At 47.9% G+C, this 27,427-nt stretch overlaps 9 protein-coding genes across 9 annotated transcripts; 6 read left to right on the top strand and 3 right to left on the bottom strand.

Annotated features, from left to right (window-relative positions):
• Positions 1-2,975: 2,975 nt before the first annotated feature.
• N7482_010564 (arylsulfotransferase family protein) lies at positions 2,976-4,847 on the top strand (the record flags this gene model as incomplete). Its single annotated transcript, XM_056692688.1, has 1 exon — positions 2,976-4,847. One exon carries the CDS (start codon positions 2,976-2,978, stop codon positions 4,845-4,847), a length of 1,872 nt encoding a protein of 623 aa, XP_056538645.1.
• A 2,321-nt stretch (positions 4,848-7,168) lies between these two features.
• N7482_010563 (MFS siderophore iron transporter) lies at positions 7,169-9,141 on the top strand (the record flags this gene model as incomplete). The annotated part of the gene is made up of 4 exons (XM_056692687.1): positions 7,169-7,413; positions 7,480-7,750; positions 7,812-8,160; positions 8,210-9,141. 4 exons carry the CDS (start codon positions 7,169-7,171, stop codon positions 9,139-9,141), a joined length of 1,797 nt encoding a protein of 598 aa, XP_056538644.1.
• A 198-nt stretch (positions 9,142-9,339) lies between these two features.
• Positions 9,340-11,371, bottom strand: N7482_010562 (uncharacterized protein; the record flags this gene model as incomplete). The annotated part of the gene is made up of 10 exons (XM_056692686.1): positions 9,340-9,494; positions 9,557-9,641; positions 9,691-9,807; positions 9,865-9,951; positions 10,007-10,122; positions 10,175-10,300; positions 10,357-10,757; positions 10,815-10,909; positions 10,961-11,155; positions 11,219-11,371. 10 exons carry the CDS (start codon positions 11,369-11,371, stop codon positions 9,340-9,342), a joined length of 1,530 nt encoding a protein of 509 aa, XP_056538643.1.
• Positions 11,372-13,381: 2,010 nt separating this feature from the next.
• Positions 13,382-14,566, bottom strand: N7482_010561 (cytochrome and DOMON domain-containing protein; the record flags this gene model as incomplete). Its single annotated transcript, XM_056692685.1, has 1 exon — positions 13,382-14,566. The coding sequence occupies one exon, from the start codon at positions 14,564-14,566 to the stop codon at positions 13,382-13,384; it is 1,185 nt and encodes a 394-aa protein (XP_056538642.1).
• A 920-nt stretch (positions 14,567-15,486) lies between these two features.
• On the top strand, positions 15,487-16,301 carry N7482_010560 (cupredoxin domain-containing protein; the record flags this gene model as incomplete). The annotated part of the gene is made up of 3 exons (XM_056692684.1): positions 15,487-15,828; positions 15,882-15,985; positions 16,037-16,301. The coding sequence occupies 3 exons, from the start codon at positions 15,487-15,489 to the stop codon at positions 16,299-16,301; spliced, it is 711 nt and encodes a 236-aa protein (XP_056538641.1).
• A 1,468-nt stretch (positions 16,302-17,769) lies between these two features.
• N7482_010559 (uncharacterized protein) lies at positions 17,770-18,648 on the top strand (the record flags this gene model as incomplete). Its single annotated transcript, XM_056692683.1, has 4 exons — positions 17,770-18,205; positions 18,254-18,326; positions 18,380-18,457; positions 18,510-18,648. 4 exons carry the CDS (start codon positions 17,770-17,772, stop codon positions 18,646-18,648), a joined length of 726 nt encoding a protein of 241 aa, XP_056538640.1.
• Positions 18,649-19,791: 1,143 nt separating this feature from the next.
• On the bottom strand, positions 19,792-20,748 carry N7482_010558 (NmrA-like family protein; the record flags this gene model as incomplete). The annotated part of the gene is made up of 1 exon (XM_056692682.1): positions 19,792-20,748. The coding sequence occupies one exon, from the start codon at positions 20,746-20,748 to the stop codon at positions 19,792-19,794; it is 957 nt and encodes a 318-aa protein (XP_056538639.1).
• Positions 20,749-21,332: 584 nt separating this feature from the next.
• Positions 21,333-22,701, top strand: N7482_010557 (uncharacterized protein; the record flags this gene model as incomplete). The annotated part of the gene is made up of 3 exons (XM_056692681.1): positions 21,333-21,559; positions 21,626-22,082; positions 22,141-22,701. The coding sequence occupies 3 exons, from the start codon at positions 21,333-21,335 to the stop codon at positions 22,699-22,701; spliced, it is 1,245 nt and encodes a 414-aa protein (XP_056538638.1).
• A 1,311-nt stretch (positions 22,702-24,012) lies between these two features.
• Positions 24,013-25,590, top strand: N7482_010556 (cytochrome P450; the record flags this gene model as incomplete). Its single annotated transcript, XM_056692680.1, has 4 exons — positions 24,013-24,765; positions 24,822-25,178; positions 25,240-25,350; positions 25,402-25,590. The coding sequence occupies 4 exons, from the start codon at positions 24,013-24,015 to the stop codon at positions 25,588-25,590; spliced, it is 1,410 nt and encodes a 469-aa protein (XP_056538637.1).
• Positions 25,591-27,427: the final 1,837 nt, after the last annotated feature.

Here is a 27,427-nt window from a genome sequence, read left to right as displayed (position 1 = left end):
CTTTCAAGACATCGCGAATCGCTTCCGCCATGACTTTGCTCACGTTCGCAGTATCATAGCCATTGAGGGGAGGAGGCGAATCGCCCAAGCCCGGGGGTCGAGAGCGAAAAACTCATAATGTTTTGAAAGGGGCTCGAAGATATCGTTAAACGCCTCTGCTGTTTGTGGCCAGCCTGGAATAAGAACCACAGGGGGACCTTGACCGCCAACTATGGCTCGGACTCCGTGGAGGAGGCGTATGGCTTGCCATTTCGGTGTCATGGTGTTGGCGTCCGCTCGGTCGAGTGCGCGGATGGAGACTTCAAAGGACGGAGGATGGTAAGCATAGTAATTTCGTGCCCGTTGGGGGATTTCGGCGGCTTCATATCATTTCGTAATGAGTCATATATTAAATGGTGAATCAGGGCAACGAGTTTATTTCAGGCCATACATATACCCACATAGATGGCGGTGGATTCAAATCTGTGATGGGTAAAGACATCGCCTAATTCCCATTGGGTGCTCCGACGGTGTAGTAATTCTGATTTCAAATATTGTTGTTGTAACAAGGATGATTGGTTGGTACATTGGCCGTTCATTAGTATTGCACTGTGGTACATCCTGCCAATGCCGCGATTTATTTACCGCTCAAATTTATTATCTATACACTGCTTACTTTATCCATAATGCCTTCCACCCGTCATCATCTATCCTCTACCTAGTACTTCCTTATAACAGGGCGCAGGTTAGTAGATATCAAGCCTGGAACCCTACATCACGCACATTTGTATGCGAATTGATGCTTATGAATTCTAACGGCAGAAAATCAGTGGGTCTCTCTCAGCATGCTAAGGCATTACAGTAGAAATACTAATCAACTCTGACTGTACAGTAGTTGTAAGGAAAGCTCGTGCAAGACGCTGAAATACTGTAATATACTATGACTCATCTGAGGCACAGTTGGTGACAGAACTATAACCTGATTTGGAAGGCTGTGCTTAGAGTTGGGGCAGATAAACAATATGAGAGAACATCGAAGTAGGCACATAAATCTGATTTTGAATATTACTATACTGTATGGGAAAGCCTTTGTGGCTTTTGCGAATGAACGAAGAGGTATCACAAACTCATGCTTATCAATATACATCGATACCATCAGAGTAGCCCATGCAAATCACGCCTCTTTTCTACAGATTGGGTTCCACTCCGCAATACACGAAGCGCACTTCTTGGCTTAACTATCGGGCCTATCCAACACTGCCGAGGCTCGCAAACCTAAGCGTTCCCTTGTAGAACTGATAGTTTTGGTGAAAAGGGGAGGTGTAAACAACAGCAATGTTCAAGTTGGTCGGGATCACAATCCAACGTCCTGGATCTACGTTATGAGTATATATATGTATGTTCATGGTAGTCTTCAGTCGACATGCGTGAAGAGCGACCGAATGGAGTTAGCATGCTTGAGCGATTGTGCCTTTGCTGGCTACCTTCCTTATTTGGTCAGTTTACGTCCTTCCCGCCCTGTTGAGTGCCCCGTTACTATAATCTCTTCTTTCCTCCATCACATCGTTTGTAGATGGCCGCGATGTAGGTCCAGTTTGTGGTTCGTGCGAGGAACTCGTTGGTCGAATCTTCAACTATATATAACGCACACGGTGCAATGCAAACTCTCGATTGGCGCGAGTGGCTTGACTGGGAAAGGATATTTCTAGACTACAAGCGGTCATCTGATAGGTAGCAGAAATGACATTTTACGCTATTTATAAGTGCCGAGCAGAATGGCGCATAGTGACCGAATAGAGGAAGCGGATACACTCCGTGATGGCCGGACTGGCCGTTAATGTGCGACCGGGAACCTAGTTGGACAAGACGTGCCGACTAGCGATGGTCCGTGCAGCCATGAGACCGACCCTGCCTGCCCTTAGTTGGCCCGTAACTATTTCTACAGGCTCATGATTAGCCAAATCTGGTATGCGAGGCCGATATCTACGTGCCAGCGTCAGACAGACTTTCCCCAGCGAATAGGATGTATGTACTACGTAAGCCTCTCGGGCCGATTGTGAATTTCCCACTGTGGAGAATAATACGCGGCCTCCAGCGCGTTCTCGTACCGCTCGTACCGCTTGCTATTCTGAGCGGGAAGATTTCCTATGTGATTAAAGAGAGGAGAGGGGAACCGTGGAGGACCAAGACTGCTCCTTTTCAGAAACTTGGACTAATCTAATCTTTTCATTGACCTGATAATGTACGGGAACAAAAAGAACGAGCAACGACAGCCGTGTCTCAAAAACCTACTGCATGGCGTGTATAGAAACCAGCGGAATTGGCGCTTCCCTCACCCATCAACGCACGAATATCTGGCACAGACCTGATGAGCCGTCTATAACCACATTGACGTTATCTTGGTCTGATTGGACCCCGGTTGAGAGGCGCCCACTTTCGACACTCTGAGCCCCACGTGTCGGCACTGCGCCAAACGACGCGTGGGCTGGTGGCGCTGCGGTTCCGGGTGGCTTGGATGGCGGAAGGGGGGCTTCAAGAAATTGAAATCCACAATCTCTGACTGATCGCCCTCACTGGCTAACTTTTTCTGGGTGTTCGCTCAGCCAAGAAGGTTGGAAGCCGACAATGCGTCCGCCCGCTAACTCTATCCCCCAGTTGGATGGGTCACTTCGTAATCCCGGAGGCGCGACAGATCCACCCTCATCTTGGCAGATACCAAGTATGTATGGATAAGTCTTGAATGACCGAATGAACATGCGCGTCCAGAGGCGATCTCACCTTGAGTCCGGCCAACGAATGTGCCATGCGGGGAGGCATCAGTGAGGGTGGGTCTGTTGGGACGTTGGCTTTGTGGAGAGACGCATTTCATATAACATGGAGAGATTGCCCTAGTCAGTCACAATCTGCGTATTCTCCTGACGCTCTCTATCCTGACGGTGGCGGTGCTCTATTGCCCCTGAAACAAAGACACCCTCTACTTGCACCGCGATGCGCCAATGTTCTTGCGGGCTTCTTCCGCCTCTCTGCGCCTGAGCTCCTGGCTTGGCCGTAGAGATCGGCCAAAAACTGATCCCCGCCGCTTGATACCTGCAATCGTTGGGGTCATTGGGGGCTGTGTTCTGTTCTACCTTTTTGCGCTACCCCAGCTCATTAAGTTTCGGTTTCGGTCCGGGTTGAGCTGGTATGATCTTGGACTATATGGATTTGGACCATCACAAGGCTATTTCTCTTTCGACGAGGAGTCGCCAGTTGTTGAAATCTCCCCGTCTGGTGCGCAATGCGATCCACGGTATACCTTCCTTGCGCCACGAGGTGACTCCGTGGCACACCCGGGACCCATGATATTGGATGCTCACGGAGGGCTCGTCTGGATGAAATATAACTGGGGGACAACCCAGGACTTCAGAGTTCAACAATACAAGGGCCAAGACTATGTGACATTCTGGCAGGGTGACGAGGAGGACGGACATGGTCGTGGATCATGGTATATGGTAGGGCCGATTTTGCGCTTTTCTCGACCACGGAGACGGCTAATTATTGACATTTTGTGGCAGCTGGACTCGACCTATACTACGAAATTCATTGTTTCTCCTGTTGGTGCCCTGGATGGTGATCTCCATGAGTTTCATATTACTGTCAACGATACTGCCCTCGTCACGATCTACGAACCTATACCAGCCGACTTGACAAGTGTGGGAGGCCCTGAACTTGGATGGCTCTATGAAGGCGTATTTCAGGAAATTGACATTTCGACGGGACAGCTTCTGTTTGAGTGGCGCTCTTCTCAGTTCTTCTCACCAAATAGCAGCTACGAGCCACTCGATGATCGGGGTTATGAGCGGACCCGGGGTTACGACTACTTCCATATGAACAGTGTGGACAAGAACGACCAGGGCCATTACTTGGTTTCCGGTCGGCATACCCACTCTGTCACTTGTATAGATGGATCCACTGGCGAGTTACTCTGGACCCTGGGTGGAAAAGACAACGAGTTCTCGGATGCATCGAACGGGGCTGCTACACAATTCGAGTGGCAGCATGATGCCCGCTGGCATGGCCCAAACCAGATAACTCTGTTCAACAATGCCGCCAACGGCGATTATGACCTCAATAAAACAAGCTATGGCGCCCTGATTGAGCTAGATATCCCTGCTCGACGGGCGACATTGCGGACGAGCTACAACCATCCCCAGGAGCTGATGGCGACATCGCAAGGCAATCTACAGGTCCTAGACACGGGAAATGTGCTGGTTGGCTGGGGTCACAGTGCTGCATATACCGAGTTTTCCCACAAGGGAGATGTCTTATGCGATGTCCACTTTGGCGCTTCGGCGTACTACTCCTTCGGCCGGATTGTTTCGTATCGCGTGTACAAGGGCAGCTGGCTCGGCACCCCGAACACCTTGCCTGATGCAGCGATTGCCGGTGATAGTGTGTTTGTGAGCTGGAATGGTGCGACCGAGGTTGCGTCTTGGCAACTTGAAGCTTGGGATGGTATAGGCCTGGAAAATATGACGTTCGCGATGACTGATCGAGTTGACCGGACTGGCTTTGAAACCGAGATTCCTTTGCCACCGGATATTACCTCGTACTTCCGGGTGTGTGCCGTCAATGCCGATGGAGATATCCTGGGTACAACAGACATCTTGAAGCGCAGTTCTCAATCATCCAGAAGAAACTTCCTCACAATCCACTGGGGTGTGCTCCTCATTGCGATTTTTGCGTCGGGTTGTCTGGTGGGTGGCTTGTATTGTGCTGTGCATCGACATTCGCGACGTCGTCGGTCTGATGCCAATGGGCCCTACCAGCTGATTGCACACAAGGACGATGATGAAAATGATACGGAACATGCTCGTTTGCCAATTTAGCATCGGACGCCGGCGTCCTCGATACCCATTTTGTGTTTGTTTAGAATCGCGCTATCAATTCTGTCAAAGCCCCATTTCTGCATAAAGGCTACGGCCGAGTCGGAATCCTTTGTATTCACCTCATTCCTATTTCTTTTACTAAGAATACCATGCTTGAAGGGTCAGTTGGACGTTCCTGCAGGGTAAACCTTGCATATAAGCTATTTTTCGCAATATATATGCGCTGAACGTGCCAGACGAGATCCTGGGATACTCTCTGAACCTTTGAAAATTGTACACGTAGCGAGCGGTTGTACGGGGATGGCCCTCGGTAATTGAGGAAAGAAATTTAGAGACCAATGCGGGAGATGTCAGCAAGGGGTGAGGATTGTGATGATGATTATTATTACTATTACCACTACTATTGCAATTGTTGTTAGTATTTCATTATTGCTATTGAAACGAGACCAGGAACCCGCCACAGGATGGATGGCCCAAGGGGAAAATCACGAGGTTTTGAGAGCTGATCCCGACTCAAGTGCCTCTTTTGATGTGGGACGACGAGATCCACGAGGGAGGTCGCATAAAGTTTCAACAAATCCGCTCGGCGCGCAACACACGTCCGCGCAGAAGCGCTCTGTTTTTAACTGAGAAGAGAAAGAGGGATAATCCGAGTCAGCGACAATTTTCCGCGACCGCCTTGGGCACTCAATTCCCCGCCGATAGATGGAGTCCCTCTCGTCCCGAGAAGTCAAATAGCCAGTCTCGTCACACCAGCACGAGCTACACCGGATATTGCGGAAAAAAGAAATCCCCTCGCTACTCTTGTCGAAAAATTTATGTGGGAACACGGGCGCCACTAAACGCCACCGCACCCGGAAGGGGAGCTAGACCGACAAGTAATCTAATCAGATCCGTTTCACCGAGGGTTGGAAAAAGTATCCACCGACTCCATTGGTTGCTGGCGGCACAACAGGACTAGCTCTAGCTCGCAAGAAGCAATAGCACCAATAAACAGCCCTGTCACAGCGAGAGGCGATTTGCTCCGACGAATTCCCCTCCCTAAGGTTGTCTGACCGCACTCTTACTGGAAGGAAGCTCCGGTATGTCGCTCGTGTGCATCCACCAGCCACGTGTGCCCTGATCATTTCTGCCGCAGCGAAAAATTTTTTTATCTTTGTTTGCTGGGTCTTCCCTATAGACAGGGGAAAGCGGCAAATAATGAAGAAAGTTATCAGATCCTTTTCTGACCATGGATCAGCGCCGAGACGGGACCGAAACAGTAGGAGTGGCCCCATTCCGGAGCACACAGCCCGATTTGCAGTTGGCTGTTGGAAGACTTGTACTACGTAGTTGTGTCAGTTGCAGCAGAGTCATTCGGACCCATGTACTGTCTCCGTGGGGCAGTACTCTTTCTTGGACCCACGCTACAAGCACATACCAAGCAATACCAAGGCAGGGGATAGGGCGCTCTTGCCGCGCCTGGTCCAGGAGGATTTGTCCAGACCCTCCTGTGGCCTTCACTGTGAACCAGAATGCAGTGATCAATCAAACGAGCGTGGGTTCCAAGTTGGGGAAGCGATGTTAGGCTATCTCTCAAGGGATACTTGGGTTCCGTCGGCGATGCGAGGATCAGATAAGTGGAATAAGTGGGGTGCCGCCCCTCGCCGAGGGCCATCACACATTCTCGCTACCTGCTTTCCAGCTTAACCGAACCCATGAACAGCCCACATATAGCCTGTCACTGCATACTATATGCCCTGAGCTCATGTCGCTTTGATCCCAGTGTATGAATCCTGTCGAACGAGCCGCCAGTCGTGGAATTCGTCGAGTCTGGTGACGCTGCCATTATCCCCGTCAACACGGGATCCGTGGTCCGATGCAGGCATTTAGCCCGCGTTAGCCACAGCTGTAGACCTTCTGCCAAGAAGCTAGATATCATTGGGGCCCACCAAATCCACCCCTTCTAGTCCACTCTGAGTTGCTACAATCGTGTTCAGCGCGAGGATGTCCCCGAGTCCAGAAACTTTGGGCCCCTCGACAAAGACACACCCCACTGGTACCACTGATGACTAGGAGCATCGATTAAATATCCTGTTTTGCCATAGCCATCGACTAATCAAAATGCGAGGCCTGGCTACTCTCCGATCTTCGGCTTGCGTGGCGCTATTCGTTGTGCTGTTAGCTTCCTCGCTAGCCGACTTTTACGTTTTATCAATCAGTACATCGGCGGGCGCTAATTAGCGATGGAGGTGTGATCTACTCGGTATAAGGACAGAGATTTCCCTCGCTGTGACCATTCCTATCCGTCCCATCTTTGTCTCTTTCTGCGGTTTCCAAAAATGGGGCTCCGGACTGCCTTTCGTCGTCAGACGACTGAGGATACGGTCACTCAGGTCGATGTGACCACTACCGAGGACAGCAAGCGGGAGGCTGTGCCCGATGGTGTCGCTGCTGAAAACAATGGCGCCGTCGACGCGGATCAGCCGGCCGAGACTCCCGAGGAGGAGCTCCAGCGTGGTGTTCACGACATGGAGGCGATGACCATGACCTGGTCTAAGGGAGCGCTGATTGCAGTCTTTTTGAAGTATGTACCGCTTCCTACCGTCTGCCCAGCACCTGCGTGTCCATCTGACAAAACTACTTCTCACAGTATCTGGTTGCTCTACTTCACCAATGCGTTTCAAAGCTCGATTCTATACAGCTTGATTCCCTACCTTACCAGTCAATGGGAATCCCACTCGCTGCTCAACACCATTTACATCGTCGCCGATGCGATTACCGCAGCTTGTTATGTACCCTTGGGAAGAATGATGGACGTGTGGGGTCGCGCGGAGGGTTTCCTGTTCATGACCATTTGCGCCACTGTGGGCTTGATCATGATGGCCGCCTGCAACAACCTTGCGACATTCTGCGCTGCATATGTACGGCTGTCATGAACCGCAACCTAGATCAAAATTGTGCACTGGCTAACCACATCCCTAGGTCTTCTACTCGCTTGGATTCGGTGGAATGACGTATTGTGTGGACGTTATCACCGCTGATGCGTCTCTGCTGAAGAGTCGAGGTCTAGCCTACGCCTTCACCTCCTCGCCTTATATCATCACGGCATTCGCTGGTTCAAAAGCGGCCGATGACGCCCTATCTGACAGCGGCATCGGCCTGCGCTGGCCTTTCGGTATTTTCGCTATTATCTTCCCTCTGGTGGCCACCCCTCTCTATTGTGTTTTGAAGTATAATATCCGCAAGGCTGTCAAGGAGGGGCACGTCGTCAAGGCAAGCAGCGGCCGAACCATTTTCCAGAGCGTCTGGTTCTACCTCGTTGAGTTTGATGGTCAGTTAATATGAGCTTCCTAAATGATTAAGTTACTGACCTTCAATAGCGATGGGGTCGCTTCTCTTCTCCGCTGGCCTTGTGCTGTTCTTTCTTCCGTTCGATATTGCTGGGAGTGCTCCTAGTAGCTGGGATACACCCTATATCATCGCTATGCTTGTGGTTGGCTTCGTCTTGCTTTTCGCCTTCATTATTTGGGAGACCTTCATCGCCCCTAAGCCGCTGCTTCAATACGGGTTCCTCTATAACCGGACTGTCATCGGCGCCTGCTTGCTCGACGCGACATACCAGCTTTGCTACTACTGCTGGGATAACTACTTCACCTCTTTCTTGCAGGTGGTAAACGATCTGACCGTAGCCGAGGCTGGATACGTTGGCAACACATTTGACGTCGTGTCCGGTGTGCTGCTGCTGATTGTTGGTGTTCTTATCCGGAAGACTGGCCGTTTCAAGTGGCTTCTGTGGATTGCAGTGCCTCTCTACATCTTTGCGCAGGGCCTGATGATTTATTTTCGTCGCCCGAACCAGTCTGTCGGTTATCTTGTCATGTGCCAGGTCTTTATCTCTATTGGTGGAAGTGTCTTCATCCTTTGTGAACAGCTTGCGATCTTGGCCGCTGTTGATCACCAGCACGTTGCTTCCGTACTTGCTTTGCTCAACGTTGTTGGCACGGTCGGGGACGCTATGGGGGCCACTATTTCCAGTGCAATCTGGCAGAACACCTATCCTAATGCGTTGAGGATGTACCTCCCCGAATCGGCCATGGATAACTTTGATCTCATCTATGAAGATCTTGACACTCAGCTAAGCTACGCTGTCGGAACACCCACCAGATTGGCAATCCAGCATGCCTATGGTTATGCCCAGACCAGAATGCTTGCTGTCGGCACCGGTATTATGGTTCTGGCTTTTGTCTGGACCATGATGATCAGGAACATTGACCTGAAGAAGGTGCCTCAGGTCAAGGGTATGGTCTTCTAGGCTGATGCCTGATTTTATCGAAGTACAAGACATAGTTATCGCCCTGTTGTTTCTATCTCACTACCAGTTATATGGGCGAAAGGAAATCTCGGAGTGTTGTTGTATAATCCATGATTATTGTTTTAATTTTGTTTTCTTTCAAAGTTTTGAATCTAAACTACCACGAATCATAATGTTCAGACGCTTTATATCCATCTTCTAGTTTGCACTGATCGGTGCGACAGTGTATGTTGCCTCCTTCTCCTTAACTATTGCCTCCTCCAACACTGTTGATTCTGGGCTGTTGATCTGTGTTCTGGACTCTTGCCTTTTATCCCACCACAGACCAATCTGAATGGCAGCAGTCACAATGACTAAAAGGACACGTTAGCACCAACAATGTGCTGCTGCTTCTGAAGAAGATAATGAGACGTACTTGATAACACTTGCATAACAATCGACCAGAGGTAACCCTTCCTCGCAGCAGGAAAGTCTGTAGTTTTCCATACAAAGTTTGGAGCCTGTAAATGTCAACTATTGGTTCTCGACCTGCCAAACGGTATGGCTTACCACGGCCTGTACGACGTATGCAAAGTCGTTGGACATTGCGACAATCAAAGCTCTCTTCTCCGTGTCGGCTGAGCATATTTCGTTGGTCCAACTGAGAATGAGTGGACCAGCTCCAAGCTAGATTAAAGTGAGCAGGGAATTTTATTTTGGCCGATGCCAGGGGATGAAACTGACCCCAATATTGCTGAGCCAGTAAACAACCATGCGACCATCTATATTGCTATACAGTGGCATCTGCAGGAGGAGAGCACAGAAGATTATCTAGAAGGCATAATCAGTAACCATCCACACGGTTTTAAAAGCCGTTGGTACTCACTGTCATGAAAGCACCGGCATGAACGAAAGGCCAACGCGCTCCGCGGCAAGGGCCATCCGAGAGCCAGCCCCATACGAGAGCAACAATGATGAAGATCCCGGTAGTAAGAAGTGGCACTATTGACAGGTTAGCTGAGATTATCATTTGCGTGTGTTTACATGAACCTACAATTATTAATCTGTGGAATTGAATAGGAAGTGCCAGGGAGAGGAGCAGGTGTCTTATCAAAACTCTTCAGCCAGTAGCCCATTCCAGGCTGTGGGAAGCCGTTATTCCACACAACGTAGAGCAGAGCTAGATCCAAGGGTTAGAAGGAGAAGACCGGAGAATCCTAGGAAAGGAAGACATACGTAAAAGATAGGTATGCCAGCTTGAGAAAATTCTTTTCGCCTTCGCCATAGTCCATGGCTCCTTGCCAGCACGACCAATTTCTTCCATCCGCTTGACTGAAAGCAAATGCTCTTCTTCAGTCGTCCACCATGTCCTTTTCCCCCCTTGTGGCAGATTTGGAAAGAAAAGATAGCCTGCTAATGCAAGAGGAAGTGTGATAATCCCATCGATGATAAAGAGCCATCGCCAGCCCGCACGACCATGAACACCGTCTAGGTTTGTGTAGGCCGCTGCCTGCAAAAAACCGCTGAAGAGTGTGCCGATTGAACCAGCGAGCCAGAAGATCATGGCCCGCTTGCCGATCTCCCGTGGGGTGTACCATGACCCAAGCAGGTAGTGAATCCCCGGGTAGAATCCAGATCTAGCATGAGAATCAGTTGAAAGTGTCAATATATAAATGTGAAGAGTAAATGCTCACTCGAAAATACCGACAATGAAGCGAAGCGCATAGAGGGCTTGGTATGACTTCACACTCGACATACACATAACAGCAATACCCCAACCAACCTCGAGCTGTAGATTCTGTCAGTATGGAGAGAGACGCTAATGGTAAAGAATGCTTACTGAGGGGATCACCCATCGAGGCGAAAGGCGAGTTAGCAGTAGATTGCAAGGAATCTGGCCGATAACATAGCCGACGGTAAAGACGGAAGTACTTGTCACCAACTGATTTCCGTACATCTCCAGATCCTCCTCCATGCCGCTAAGGTAAGCATTGTTAACATTGTTGAGATCGAGGTTCTTGAGGAAGTAGCCAATCTGTAACAGGAAAGCATAGCAAAGTTAGAGATCTTCGATGAGTTTTGTGCATGTTCAACCCACTGAAGCAAATGTGAGGACAAACGCATCTAACTTGAATAGCAGCCAGCGCTGATCTGTAGGCAACTCCCAGGTATCCCAAATATAACCTTTCCATGTCTTGATGGGCTGTACCAGACTCTTTTCAGAGTGATTGGCCTCCGAATCCACTGTCATGATGAGTTTGTTCTACAACACCCAAGATATGGAATTTAGATCAATTTAAAGGTTTAAATGCTTGCGTGCGCCATACATGGCTGTATTGCGATTCGGAATCACGTCACTTCTTAGTGCAGTTCATCATCATTGCCCTGATCAGTTAAAAGTTCACAACAAAGGTGAGCCCAGTTCGACCCCACCAAAATTCCCAACCTCCACATGGGAAGCATGTATCTTTGCTCAAGAAAATAATTGTAGAAATACTGCTAGGTGTCTAAAATAGAACCATGGTTGTCTTTCTCGTGAACTCCTCGGACACTGCGAAGATTTTCGTTCAAGAAGTGGTGAGGGAAGGTGCGGAGTTGGGTAATGGCGCCATAGTCTCCACGAATTATACCTTTAGATGTCGTAAGGCTCGGGCTATAGGAGTTGGCGCGAACTGTTGATTTCTCATACGTTAAGTGTTATTTGAGAAGTGGACCTCGGAGAACCTTGCAGGATCTTTGTTGACTCCCACAGTCGCTGACCACGCGGCCCCTTAATTGAGTCTCGAGTCGCATAAAGTGCCTCTCCTGGATGATGCTTGGCTTTCCGTGCTCGCCAGCCAACCTATCAAACTAGCTTGAGCACACTGCACATATTCAATAATAGAACTCTGTTATCCTTAATTAAACCTTCTTGCCTATCTGGTATCGCAGCGTACAAAAGAACGTCCGGCAGTTCGTAGTAGCCCTGAAACTAAAGAGTCTGGCTCATCTTCCGCAACACAAAACTTGTGAATGATAGAGATGGACATTCCGGGGGCGGTGTACGTCCCTTCGGACGCACGGTCGCTCTCCTCCAGGTCCCGACTGGAGTCTAGGGGGGAATACACAAAGGAGATCTCAAGTTCTTTTAAATATACTGGCGCACCGGGGAACAGGACATAGATGCCGGTACCCCTTGGTGGGGGCGCACCTTTGCGAATCAATGCGTACTCTTTCCCTGACAGACCCTCATGTGAGTATTCTGGTCTCTGCCTCAGTGTCGATCACACGTCATCTGATGCTACCAATTTCACGGCTAAATACAGTTTACCTCGGACATGCTTTGCTCCACGTTGGTTACACAATATCCTAAGCCCCTAACTCAGCGGTGAAGGCAGTCGATACGGATATTGTTGTATCGTATAGGAGAGTGTTCACTACTTTGGTACGTGTGGGGAGTAGGGTGGGGTTGAGCTAAGCGAGAACAGACCTGTCATTCGCAAAGATTATGTATGGAGTAGGGACTACATTATCTCAATATTTTGACCCACAAGCGTCAAAGACAATCAAGGGAAGAATGTACCTTTTATAGGTCATTTCGTACAGGGCTCGTTCCACACTCTCTAGTCAGCAAAAGACGGGAGCTGTGGTCGTTGATCCTCAAAGAGCTCTTCATAAGTAGTCCAGACGCAGAGATGACTAACTGCTCCCTCTCTTTTGATGGATCCAATTTGCCCTTGACCGCTATACCAAGTATACCAAGGTCATTACTTGGTACACAGGGCAATATATTGCTACGTTCTTTCCCAGACAGATATAGCTTATAAGCTAGATCAAATATAGATACCTACCATAACAATTGAATGAACAATGAGCAACGTGGCACAAAAGATGAGGTGGGTCAGTATGCTTAATTCAGCGACTAAAGCGCGCCCGTGAAACAAACGGACACGAAGGGGTGGGATAATGCTGAGCTCTGTAAGGCGACCGATCCTGGGTACGAATGAAGGCTGATAAAGTACTCTATATATGACCATTTGAGGCTCAGCCATATACATCTTCATCCGACTATTGAAAATAAAACCTGGGAAGTAACTAAATTGACAAATCCGCTCTCGTCTAATATATAATACGGGAAAATTAACTGCGCAAGGTGAAACTTTCCCGGAGGTCGTATATGTCTACTAGACTTCCGTGGTTGTGGATTCAGTAATAATTGTCAGGAGGTGGCCGTGCAGTTGTTAGAAATAGAGCACCAAATTATGACAGCCATACTGCTGCATCACCCAGTGGACCTTGTTTCAATGGTTGCACGTTGAGTACGCGACCTGCGAGGCAAAAGAGTGACGACCAAAACGTAACTGAGCCCAACAATTCCAGCAACAACGCTATACGCAATAACGCCTCCAGTTGGAGCAAAGGGCGCACCAATCCCTGACAAATGGAAGCCCAATCCACCATTAATCACCCCGAGAATTATCATGCAGCGGCCAACCCAACGGTGTAAATAAGAAAGTGCACTCTTTTTCTGATGTTTGCGGAAATATATGTGCTGAAGAAAGCCGAAAGTGGGTTGAAAAAGAGCAAGGTATGCAATGACGATCATTCCAACGATCGGATGGTAAGACAGAATCAAATCAAGTTCTTTTGCCATCTTAATACCAATTCCAAGCCCCGCAACTGCTAAGGCGAGAGTAAATAGTTGGAGAGCAGCATGGAAGTTCACAAGTTTTGGAGATGAAAAAATGTGAATCATCAGAGCAAAGAAAGGGAAAAGAACAATAAACACTAGAGTCATTATGACAGCATGGGCAGCTCTGAGACTGTCAATATTTCCAGTGCTTGATGTAGTGACAGCTTGCCCTGAACTCGAAGTAATGTTGCTTGAGGTGATGAAAGGGTTATCTGACATGCCACCAGAAGCCTGGCGAAGGTCTAGATCTGCGACACCAGACGCATCATGTATGGTGATGGATGCAGACAAGCTATTCGAATCAATTGAGCTTCCGTATTTCACGGCCCACACCCATGAGCTTGACGAGCTGTTGGGTCTCATGCTTCCACCAGACCAGTTGATACAGGTGTCACATCGGATGTTTGCCGTGGTGACACCATTTTCTATTCCACTCCCTGCAAGAACTGAAATTTGGGCATCCGGATTAAACCTTGGCTCTATATGCTGAAGTCCGAGCCGCGGAGAGACCGTGATGTTGTCGCCTTCTTGAGATGCATACACGACGAATATGTTTGATCCAAACATTTGAGAGCCCTGGCCCCATGCGAACCACTGAATGCCACGTGTGGACTTTAGCTGGAAGAAGATAGGCCCGGAGCCAGAAGAGGCTGTGCTCTGGGGTACATTGACACTGTACGTAATTCCATCTTGCGCAGGAGGGTTGAAGGTTGTCAGCTGTGCAAACGCAGGTAGAAAAATCAGACCATATATGAGAATGAGTGGGATTGGCATCTTGAATACGATCGTGGTGATTTTTCCCGGAAAGTGAAGGAAACCCTGAAATATGACTGATGGCTTCAGATGTTTATCATGTGACCTCCACTGCAGCCATGCGTACTTCTGTAAGGAGGCTGTGCACTTTGCTTTGATTCTGCATGCATAAGCCGTAGTACCAGAAATGGTAAGGGATGTGCGAATACGAGACAGAGAAACGAGATGCTCAAGCATTGCCCAAATTCTGCAATATGGGAGATGCTTTTGAATGGTTGAATACTTCGTGGCCCACTCCCAATCGTCCGTGCCGTTGTTAGCCAGTCAGGGACAGTCGCGATGCCTAGATAGAGTTCGTTTGCCGCCAGTGGTGCTGACACCTTCCTAATTACGGCGTTTATTGTGAAACCTTATTTACCGTGACTTGTTGCTTCGCCTCCACAATAAGGAAAAAAGCAAGGGCCCTAGCCTCAATAGGCCTGATCAACATTTCCTTATGCTACAACGTTGAATTGTCTTTGGCTCGAATGACAAATCTCCGCTCGTATTTAAGGGACTCAGAGTAAGTATAGTTTTGGCTTTTAGTACCTAGGCCCAGTTCCCCCTCGCGAGATCCAGTAAAGAAGCGGGTCGCATTTTCTACTTTAGGTAAATAACTAATTTGAATGTACAGCTCATGCTCTGTTGATAAACATTTCCCAAGCTGCTACTAAAAGCTATCATCCATATCACCGGACTATAATGGATCTGTGGCTTTTCGAAGCTTTTCAATTCCAAATATCATCTACGCTTACAAAGAATATAGATTTAGTCGCAGCTACCATGGCTCTTCGGTTAACTATAAAGATGAAAGTCAGCGCTGTTATGTCGGAGTCAAACATACCTATATAAATTTACCAAAACTGTTTTATTGCCAACAAAAAATTACCGAGAGCAGCAAGATGGTGATGTATTCTTTATATACTGTTGTCCTTCTATGGAGCTCTTTTACTCTGGCGCAGTATGGAGGCTATGGAGATACTGCTGGTTCCTCTACAAGGTCTACAGCTACGACTTCAAGTGCAAAATCCTCGGCTTCTAGTGCTACCCAGACGGTTGACGTTGGCGAGAACAGCCTTGTCTTCGACCCTGATACTATCCATGTCGCACCAGGCGGCAAGGTTGAATTCCATTTCTACCCGGGTAATCATTCAGTGGTCCAGGCTTCCTTCGATAACCCATGCCATCCATTGAGTGAGACTAGCTTTTTCAGTGGATTTTTCCCCGCTACGAATGGAGAATCAGTAAGTGTGTTCCGGATAGAAGGAAACGAAAGATTCTTACTTCTGACAATTAGTCCACTACATTTACCTTGACTGTGAATGATACAGCCCCGATTTGGTTCTATTGTGGTCAGCCTGGACATTGCCAGGGCCGCATGGTAGGAGTGATTAATCCTACGTAAGTGGATTAATGGTCACTGTATTGCAACCCAACTGATCTTGCCTTCAGTACCGGAAGCTCCGATACTCTGGACGAATTCAAAAAGGCGGCCTCAAATGCAAATGGGGACAGTGTACCAGTTCTGGTCCAAGGGGGTGTTCTGAGCTCATTGAAAGAAGGCGACACAGGCAGTGCTACCGCGACCGTCAGTTCGTCAAGCAGTACAGGTGTTTCAAGCGCAAGTGCCACAAATATGGCAGCGATATGGCATATTTCAACTGAGATTGGAATCTTGTCTCTTCTAACCTTCATGGGTGTTGCTTTCTTGGCCTAAGTACAGGTGCTAGGTTTGGCGACTCCGTACCGAATCCTGGTTACCGCAGATTCTCTGATTTTGGCCTGTTTGATTTCCTTATACCACGCAGTACGAATCCAGTAAATGAAATTATCATGTGATAGTTCTCCACATGCAATATGCAAATGAAGCTAAAGCAGGACAGAAAACATCTCCTCTCCCAAAGAGTGTGACGGAAGAATCCCAGAGAAGGTCGAACGCCAATATAGCGAACGAAGCTTTAGGTCCAAATTCAGAACAGCCATGCCCAGTGGTGACCTGGCAGCCGTTTTGCCCTATTCTATCTTAATTATATCCCTCATTGTACTAACATGCCAGCATTTGCGCATACTATTAACCCAAATTAAGTAGGGAGAACGAGCGAGAGGGATATAGTGTATCAAGGAAATCGAGGAATCTCTAGTGAACAGAAGTGTAAGGGAAAGAGGTCGAGGTAAGAAAAACAGCAAGGAAAAGACAGAATGCACTGCAGGCGGCTGGGCTTGAAACAGCTGAACTAAGAAAGCATGCGCCTTCTATCACCTTATAGGAGGTCCCTGACTACACACTTTTCCTGTTCTAGGTACCATTTGATCATCGTCTCTCCCCTGTAAGCGATCCCGCCCAACAGGACGAGGGTATTTGTAAAAGCCAGAAGATAATCCGCTTTTTGTGATTCATATGGAATCCACAAAATATCTGGCTCATACTTGCTTCAGTGGAGTTCGTAATGGACCCGAGCGCCCCCGTTGAGAATGCCCGACCGTGAGAATAAGCAATTCGGGGAGGGTTTTTTCGACCCCAGAAAATATGTTCCCGCCTATAGATGGAAAAAGCCGGGCAATGATCAAAATGAGAAGTCGCATAATACTTCAACTTGGACATCAATAGCTTCAATCGCCTCTGAAATGGATACTACATCTTTTCCTTATTCCACGCGATCGATAACACACCGTCGAAGAGCTTTGGAGGGAAAGTAGCGAAGTGGATCCTAGGTGCACCAAGGGGATGAATTCCTGGCCTGAACTGTTAAAAGGCCCCTAACTGGCAATTTGGATGGGATGAAATACATGACTTTATCCTGGCGTGAGATTATATCCTGCCCGAGGGCCGTTACACTTGCCGAGTCATCAAAAAGAACAGTCCATTCAACGAAGATATGGAATATGAGGAGGGAAAGAAACAGAACTGGATATAGAGATGAGCCCTCTGTTTTGCTACTATAACGCTGGATCCTTCCATGTCTTGTGACCGTTCCACGGGGCATCATTCCGACGGTTTTCTCAATGTGGCTTAGTGGATGTCTCTTACCTCTCTATGATGTCCACGCTTTGCATTGCTGTTTTGCACTGACCACTTTTCCCATCAACAACCGTCACCTTCTTCACTCTCGTACAAACGCCAGCGTTATTAGGCTCTCATTCGCCAGTATGTCTTCATCCATCATTTCAATACTCATCAAGCCAGCATGAACAATCCCGGAACTGCCGATTTCCTGTGCGGCCTCGAAGGCACTGACGTCACTCTTGAACCACCATCCGAGCCAGGCCTTCATCTGCCTCGTCAACCCTGGGTGATCGAAAAGAAGCTCTCTGAACGAGCATCTTGGATGACGCAGGAGGAAGTTACCGACGGCCTTGGAATTCCGTACGCAGCTGCTAAATTTCTCTGCCATCGCAAGGAAAACCCGAGCAAGAAGGCTTTTATGCGGATTTATCTTCAAATTCCTGTCATTGGCACTCAATATCAGAGACATCATATTCAACGAAAGCAGGCTTCCAAGCCACGGCCGCACACTGAGTTGACGACCTTGAAAGAGCTTAAGAAATTCGAATGCGATGTTGTCCCTGACCTCCTTGCTTACCAAGAGGGAAAGCAAGATGAAGATAGTGTCATTCCAGGGGGTTATATCACCTATGTGGTCTAGGACAAAGTCTACGGGGAGCCTCTAGACCCAGAGGATTTCTGGGAGCTAGATCTTGAGTCACGCCAAGCGATCCGCGATAAATTTCGTGAAGCCTATCCGTAAGTTTCCAGATCTCTCTGCCTGGCGCGCTCTCAATTGACAAGGAAATTAGAAAGCTGCAGAAGCATGGTTACCTCCCGTGTATGCCAGCCATGTCCAAGATCATCTATGACAAGGTCACCGGGAATATGTACGCTCTATCCGTTGTTGAGTAGCGAACACTATAAGCTGACAACGATTAGGCATTTCTCAGGGTTTTCACGCGCAGACCGTTCTGATACAAACAAAGAGTGGCATGAGAAGTACTACGTTCTGTTTCGTTTGGCCAAGCCACCGAAGACGACTGACTGGGTCAAGGATCCCAAAGGCTGGACTTGGTGAACAGTGAAGTTACACTCAAATGGTCTCCTGGAGGGAAATATGGGTAGAGGGTTCTTCTCATTCGCACGAGTCTTCATTTCGTAATCGAAGAATTACAATCAGCATAAAAAGAGAGGATCCAAAAGTCAAATATGTATCGAGAATCAACCAGTCTGGAGATCGTAAACTGGGCATCGAGGACTGTGCCTGGCGCAAGCCTTCGTAGCGAGTGATGACGAGGTTGTATGAAAGTATCAACGCTTGGGCAGAATGCGAGTACTGGTGCCCTCTGAGAGAGCCCGCTGGGGGTAACATGCTGGCAGCATCGTGCTGACTCAACAGTCAAGGTAAAACGGTAAGGGGAAGGGGTTCTGGTGGTACGTAGGCTTCACATGAGGCGTGGACTATCCCCGCTTCCTTACGTGGGCTTTCGAAAGCCTTGCCCACCACGAGTACTTTTTACCAATGTTGCGGAAATGATAGACGGCATGTGACAGACCTGTCATTACAGACTGACGCCGATAGTAGCGTTCCTACCAAATAATTCGCCTCTTAATTTATTTCGAAATATGTGGAGCCTTTTTGCTCATATCTGTCCCGATCCTCAAGTCATTGGAACCTGTCTCGAAATGGCCCAGGGTATTGCAGTTTCGCATTCTTGACATGGCCTCCAGTTGCTGGGGCACTGGCCTCGGTAGACTCTCACGGCAGAGTCGATCTTAACTTCATGGGTATTCAGCTGTTCAGTGGAGCTAGCATGATATCTGGAGCTTGCGAGCTTATGATACTATAGTATTTACTATATAGACCAGGATGAAAGGAGGGTCTAATTTGAAGTGACGAGGTATGAAGAATGAAGAAGTTTGGTCTCCCATCCACAGGCCTGCAGACTTGTACCAAAATACAGCCCACGTTTACTCAGGCGGCATGCAGAAGTGCTCATGGAGTAGTCATCTGCTCTGATACGCATGGGTCAAATCCTCTCTGAAATTTCAGTTACTTGCGCAGAAGACCATGAACACTTATAAAATGCTGTTGCGATATGATCCAACAAGAGCTAAAGATGAAGGAGCAAAGGTGACTTCTCAGTTGTGCTATGATAAAAGAACGGCTGCGGCTAATTTGTGGGTTCGAAATCACGAATGTACCATTCAGCTCATTCGCTTACTCCTCCAGCAGGGCCCTCAGCACCTCAGCAGGTGTACCTTTGGGCGCGGCGAGCTCAAGTACTTCTTTGCTCGTTGTTGAAGTGGAACATTTTCCTTCCCACGCCGTCTCCGGTGCATTTTTGATAGACAAGATGACATTTTTTGACTGACGAGTTCCGGCATGGTTGTGTTCATAAAGCAACTCCACGAATGACATGTCTTGATAGCGAATGTCCTCAGCCCGCGTACCAATATGCTGCTCGACCATGCTGACTATTTGCTTCCCAGTTATATCTTCGGGCCCGTTAAGAACATATTTGGCTCTGTTATGCGCGGTGGGTTCTGGTTGAGACAAAAGATGAGCTGCAAAAACTCCAACATCATAAGCGTCGATAATGCCAACAGGTGCATCCTTCGACGCCATCAACTTGAGAGTTCCCTGCTCTCCGGTTTTGCGGTATTGTTTGATCCACTGCGCTGCGCTTGCAAGGTAGAATTGTGAAAAGACGTTGGGTTGAAGAGAAGTCCACTGTAAGTCGGCGAATTCGGGCGAGCTCAGAAGAGCTTCGATCGCCCAGTGAGTGCGAGGATAGTAGGCCTTTGAATCCGGGCGGACGTTGGCAGCAGTAGTCGAGATTCGCACAACATATCTGACACCAGCGTTCAAGGCCGCAACGTAGAATGCAGATTCTTCAGCGAACTGGTTTGGATCGTTGTGTGACGCGATAAATGCTCTTGCTACTTGGTGTTCACGGAGCCAGTCGGCGGTGATTCCGACCCAATTTTGCTCTATCACTTCAACTCCAGGCAGTTTGGCAAGCTGGTGTGCCACTGGACTCTGCGAGGAACGTGTAAGAGCAATAATGCGGTGCCCAGGCAAAGCATTGGTTGACTCGAGCAACTCTGGGAGGGTTTCCACAACACTTCTGCCAGTGTTACCTGTGGCGCCGACGATGAGGATGGTAGGAGCCATAATTGACCAATATAGGAAAATTTCGTTCTACCTAGCAAAATATTTGATAAGAAGATGAGCGGTAATCTGTGAACCACCGAAGTACTTCCTGCGACTTTATAGTCGTGTAGCGCGTTAAGTAAGGAAAAAAATTAGTAACTCTTAAGATTTGTAAGAGGATTACTCAAGGCTGACGAGCCTTGAAGAAAGCTTGTAGATTAGCGTACATCGCCGGCCACCCGCAGGCATCCCACCAAGCCTGAATAACCCATATGGAGACCAGTCGAGAGCTGTTTCCGGAATCTTCTGGAGCCATCTCCCTCTGCGACTAGGAATTTTATTCGTGTAACTACCAGAGACTTTGCGTTCTGTTAGCCACTCTGGTTTAACCTAACCTAACCCTTCAGACAGTTGAGGTGTGGGAGGCCGGTGGCAGATGGGGGAGCGGTGGGATGCCGGTGGGAGCCGGGAAGTAGCTTAGATAATCTAATCTTTACCACAATAACGTCAGAGGGAAGCTCTGCATGGGCCAGGCCGCCACGCAATAACTTCATCCACTCTGCGCATGTGTCCTATGCAGTAGGAACCTTTGTCACGGAAGGCCCATGTTCACTGACGTGATCCTGCTGATCACGGCCAGTCTTGACAAAATTATGGCAAGTCTAGGCAGTCAAACAGACCCCACACAGAACTCTTTGGGTGCATTCAAGTGTTATTTTCCTGGCTGCAACGCCAGCTACCGGCGCAAGGAACACTTGCACCGCCATGAAGCAAAACACTTTCAGCTGCAGGATTTCTCGTGCACAAATTGTGGTCGTGGATTTGGACGAAGGTAGTTTGACTCTTTGTATACTCATTCCCGTAAACACTCACTCTGACTCAAGGAAACTGAACTCAGTGACACACTTCGACGTCATGTCCGTCAGCATCACAAAATAATCGCACCTCCCAAGCGTTCCCAGCGTGCCTGCGAGAACTGCCATGCAGGGAAGTCTCGGTGCGAAGGAGGTGTGCCATGTTATGGGTGTCGACGCCGCAGGATCCAGTGCTCTTTGGACGACTCGGCTGGTTCAGCAGAAAATCAATTTCCCCGGTCTGCCACACATCGTGCATCAAACACGATGCCAAGATTACAGAATTTCGAGAAGGCCGAGCAGTGCATCAGTCTTTATTTTGAGGTATTCCACCCCTATTGGTCATTTATACACAAAGGGACATTCAACGTGCAGCACGAAATGCCCTTACTTGTTCAATCAATCGTTGTTATAGGCCTGTGGGCCAGTGGGGGAGAGTCTGCGCAGTCGGCTGCGGTAGAGCTTCATGGCAAACTTGACTTGGCTATTCGAGATCAAAAGGTTTGCAGTGCCAATATGTCTCTACTATCTGACAGCTTTACTGAGGCTTAATCGACAGGAAAAATGGGATGTCTCGGAAGTAGACGGAGCATGCAGCCCCGGTTTCTGGCCAATAGCCTCATATCAGGCTATCCTATTGCATATTGTCTTCTCTCTTGTCATCAGCAGCCCGGGAGCTATCGAGTTCGACTTAAAGATCTCCCTTCCTCCTGGTGATTTAGGATTACTCTATGCACTTGTCGGAAGTTGTCGGAAGCGGGGCATGTTCGCTTATCCGAACATCCTCGCTCAATATCAAGAAGCCAATCTGGCTTCATTCGTCTGGGTTAGCGTGGAGGAAATCAAACGATTTAATATAGCTCTGTACAAGGTTTGTAGAAAAGCAAGCAGCTCCAACGTGACAGATGGAAATCAGCGTGGCACTAGTGCAGTTAGGTCTCTGCTAACTGCAAGTGAACTTCAATTTCCCCTGCCAGAGAACTGCCCTCTGTGGAATGCGACTAGCAAAGACGAATGGACGGCTCTCATGAAGGACGAAAAGTTTGTTTCATTATATGATGACTGCCAGGAGAAGTGGATATCAAATTTCGCCCAGGTTTTAGAATTTTTTGAGATATAGAATCGAAACATAGAATCGAAAAATTCTTGCCTGGAATACAGAAGTCTTGATTTTAAGCCCTTTGGCCTCTAGGCTAATGAATTATCGTCCGCTCCTTGGAACAGTCTACGGCAATACACTGGATGCTGTTGATTCGACACTGCGGATCGGCTCAAAATTGAAGATCTTCTAACTATTCACCATATTAAAATTTATCGCTGTTATTTATTCCAGGACACTTCCCTCTTACATAGAGCCACCTGCTCCATCATCCACGAGACACCGACCATTTCCAGTAAGCGAAAGTGCTGAAGCTTTCGTCAAGCGATCCCGTCAATCTGCATCGAAAGCGTCCCACCAGTATACTGGACAAGGGTCCGATAACTACCCGTTAGGAGACGCAGATGTGATTAGAGAAGGGAAAAGACTGATTCTTGGGGACTGTAATGCGCAAACCCCCAAAACTGGTTAACATGACCAAAGCACAATGGAGTCGAGGAGACTTCGCCACCGAATCGTTCAGCTACCGGGGGCTTCTTGCAGAACACGAACTCCTTGTTGAACACATACTACTCGAGTGACACGAGCTGAATGTATGCCAGACGCAGATTCCCTGCAGGAGGCCTGCAGTTATTGAGTATTGCCGTGCGCCGTAAACCTTACTCGGAGAACGCCAGTATCTCGCCGGGGCCCTTTGTGCGGGGCACACCGTGACAGATGAACAAGCGGCGTTGGTGTGCATGATTTATCAAAACACTTGCTCGGCGGAAATTCGGCGCGATAGTGGACAGGTTCGGTATCTGATGGATCACGAGTCCCTGGCTTCTTATAGCGTCCCTTAAGGGAACCCTTGTCATTGAGAAAGCCCGAGAAATAATTGTAGATAAAAAACTGTCGAGACAGGGAGCGGTAACTTCTCACCTAGACAGGGATTATACTGAGTGACCCACTTTCCTTTGGGTTTTGTACAAAACTTTGGCATGTCAATCCGATAAGAATGATATCATCCTGCAGGAAGAGAGATTTTACTGTTCAATTCAAGTGTATTTTTCCTTCGTCTTAGAATCTGTGATTATTGCGCAGGAATAACAAAAGTGTGTTGTGTGACAGAAGATCACGGCGGTGAGCTATGCGAGTCGTCACTGACGTAGAAAGTCAAAGTGGTGGAAATTGGTAGTTACAGGGATCGGAGTACAGCTCCAATCCACATATGTCGATTTGCTGTCAGCGCCTCTTGTCTTTAAAAGCCCTTGTTGTTCCTAATCCTTTATCTGGTAGACACTGAAATGGCCTAATTGAATCATACCCACCAACTCCATTCCGGACTTCAATATGAGAGTAGACCAGATTTATTTGTATGCGTTTTGTCTCTTCAGTTTGCTGTACATTTGTGCCGTCTTATTTTATCGGCTGGTATTGAGCCCCTTGGCCAAATTTCCGGGTCCTCGCCTGGCAGCCGCCAGTCGCCTTTACGAGATTTACTTCCAAATCATTAAAGGGGGTACATTCACCTGGCATATCAACGACCTCCATGACAAATATGGCCCTGTGGTACGCATTACTCCGTGGGAGATACACATCAAAGACCCCGAATACTATAACACCGTCTACGCCGGCCCGGGAAAACACCGCAATAAGGATCCTTTTTTTAGCTTCATTGGATATCCTAAGTCAATCTTCTCTCTCAGCTGTTACGATTCTCACCGGCGCTGGAGGAAAATTTTGGGACATTTCCTTAAAAAAGGCGCCGTTCTTGAATTAGAGCCAGTTATCAAGGAAAATACTCAAAAACTGTGCGAGCACTTTTCCGCGGCGGTCAGGGGTAAAATGGTGCTAGAGTTGAACGCTGCATTTCACTGCTTCACTAGCGATACCCTCTCTCAACATGCCTTCGGGCAGAACCTCTCCTTTGGTTACCTAGACCAGCGGACACTTTCGGACAGTTGGAAGACAAAAGTAAACACCATGTTTGAATTCTGTCGGTTGGTTCGACATTTCCACTTTCTCGGAGACATAGCACATTTAATCCCAAACGTGGTTTCGTTAGCGGTTACTGGATTTAATGATGTCTATGCAATGGAACAGGTTTGTTGTGCCTATGCTTAGCTTGGTCGGATTACTTTTACTAACAAACTGGTTAGGCTACTAGGTCTCGAATTCAGCCGCTGATTGACGAGTTTGATCAACGGGAGGCGGAGGCTCAGTCAGCTAGTCGCATCATCGAAAAGCCTTTCGAGATGCCAAAGGCTATATATCCTGCAATCCTAGCGAATCCCGATATTCCTCTGCTTGAAAAGAGCCAATCTCGGTTGGAGGACGATGCAATATTTCTCATGTTTGCTGGCACGGATGCTCCGTCGCAGACTATTGCCATCACTATGTTCCATATTCTAAACAACCCTAGGGTATACCAAACGCTGAAAAATGAGCTCCTTGCTGCTATTCCGGATGTGGAAACGGTTCCATCTCTTTATGAGCTGGAGAAGATCTCCTATCTAGTAAGTGGCATGCAAAATGGCGGCCTGTCTTTCAGACTTCATTGTACTAATTTCACTATAGAGCGCAACTATTAGAGAGGGCCTACGCCTTTCGTCTGTCGTGACAACTCGACTTCCTCGCTCAGCACCGGATCAGATCTTGCAGTATCAGCAGTGGGAAATTCCAGCTGGGGTATGTGGAATTCCAGGATTCATATTCGAGCGCATGTACTAATATTCATAGACGTTTGTCTCAATGTCTACCTACTTTATTCTAAGGGATCCAAATATCTTCCCTGAGCCTGAGAAGTTCACCCCCGAGCGCTGGCTACTGGAGCCAGATGAGCTGCTACAGCTCGAGAGATATCTCGTGCCAGCATCCAAAGGAACACTGGGTTGTCCAGGGCAAAAGTACGATTCCCTAACGCCATGAAATCCCAATAGCATAGGACCTGGAACGTAGTAGCTGACATTAGAAAGCATGAATTGGAGTTGGACACATCATCTCATAAGTGCTCTTGTGCGTCGTTTTGACATGATATTGCATGAAACAACAGAGCGGAATGTAAGGATGGTTCGAGACAACTTTATTGGACAAACTGAGCAAGGTCTCAACAACATCAAGGTGAAGGTAGTGAAGGAGCACTTTTGACAAAGGGCTGTTGAGGCTGGACTCAAGTATAATATTTCGGTCAGAGGATATATCTGAAGTTCCGCTCTGTGATCATTATCGTCCCTTTCGACGTATCATATTGGAATACTGTTAAAGCACCAAGTAGGCTCGTAGATGTTCAATTTATTTTCCAAGAGGGTGAGGGTACAAGTTAACTGAATTCGGAAAATACGGTATCTGGCCATCAAGGTCGGCCTCGCGAAGAATCAGAAGATGCCAAGCCTGGTCACATCCTCCCATGCCCGGTATGCTAGCGCGTCCAGAACTTCTCCCGGTCACAAATGAATTCCACTTTTCTCGACAGGATGCGCTTCAGCGGCATTTCAAGACTCATAAACTACCAATATTCTTCGGCCATCCTGGTCGCCAGGATGATATCCCCGGCTGTGTCCTTATTTTCCCTTCGCTTCCTGGCTATAAGCTCCATCTGTCTGAGCACCATAGTATCTTTCTTTGATATTTTAATAATAAAAAAGAATGTTGTCACTGCTGGGCTCATGTTTCACGCGCCTTTGCGAGGTGCTGAGAGTGAGGACATACCTTGGCCAGTTGCAAGTAAAAATGAAAAGGAAAAAGGAAGAGCAGTTCTCCAATCATTATGATTAGATTGGAATGTCGCAATACAATCCAAGGTTCATACCCAATCTGAATAGCAGAGCGCGCTAGGATCCTTGGAAGCGGTAACACAATCACATTCTTGGCTTGCGTGAACTATTTATCAATAGTTTTGATGATGATTTGGTATTAATTATATGGCTGGCTGAATGCCAAGTAAGAAGAAGCAACCAAGTCAAAATTGTGTCAAGACTGTTTCTAAGGATCCCTCAAGACCGCTCCACGAGATACACAATTTAGTACACAGTCGTCCTTTGGATCCTCCTTACCAGATCAATCTGCTGTGAAAGCAAATACCAGGGCAATGTAGAGTGAACACATCTTGTGTAACATGAGAGAGGGGCATGCATTTGATGTGGCAAGGTAGGGAATACGAGGCTGTGGGATCGCCCACGCTATAACGCCGGCCGTAGAGGGGCATCTATGTAGATCGTAGCATTCTTTAATGTCGCACCAAATTTTGGGGTATAATACCACTAGACTAAAAATCCATCATGCGCAGCCTTCTCAGTCTATACGGTCATTTTCAAGTTCGACTTTGAATAATAGAAAGGAAATGTTGTCACTGCGGGGCTTGTGATGTACCTGACTTTGCTAGTGGCGGATAGGATATTAATGGGAAAATAATTTGAAATACTACTTACTGTATGCCTTATGGCACCGACACAAATTTCACCACCTTCCATGGTTCTCTCTGGCCACGCCAGGACGAACACGAACGATTGGATAAAAGTTTGAAGTGAAGGAGTCTCAGAGGAGACAAGAGACAAAAATTCTAAAAAAGAATGACCAGACTGGGGCTCGATCCCAGGACCTTATCGGTGTTAACGATACGTGATAACCAACTACACCATCCGGCCAACTGTATATTATCACATGATATTAATTTGATATATGTCTTAATGGGTCCATCAATTGTTATCTACATGAGCTCCACGCTAGAAATCGTCCTTACTGCGTTATACCTGGTGGTGCGGAAGTT

This window comes from Penicillium canariense, assembly GCF_028826845.1.
Source record: "Penicillium canariense strain IBT 26290 chromosome Unknown utg000008l_segment0_segment0, whole genome shotgun sequence".
Classification (NCBI taxonomy): Eukaryota; Fungi; Ascomycota; class Eurotiomycetes; order Eurotiales; family Aspergillaceae; genus Penicillium; species Penicillium canariense.
This window is presented reverse-complemented; position numbering and strand designations above follow the sequence as displayed.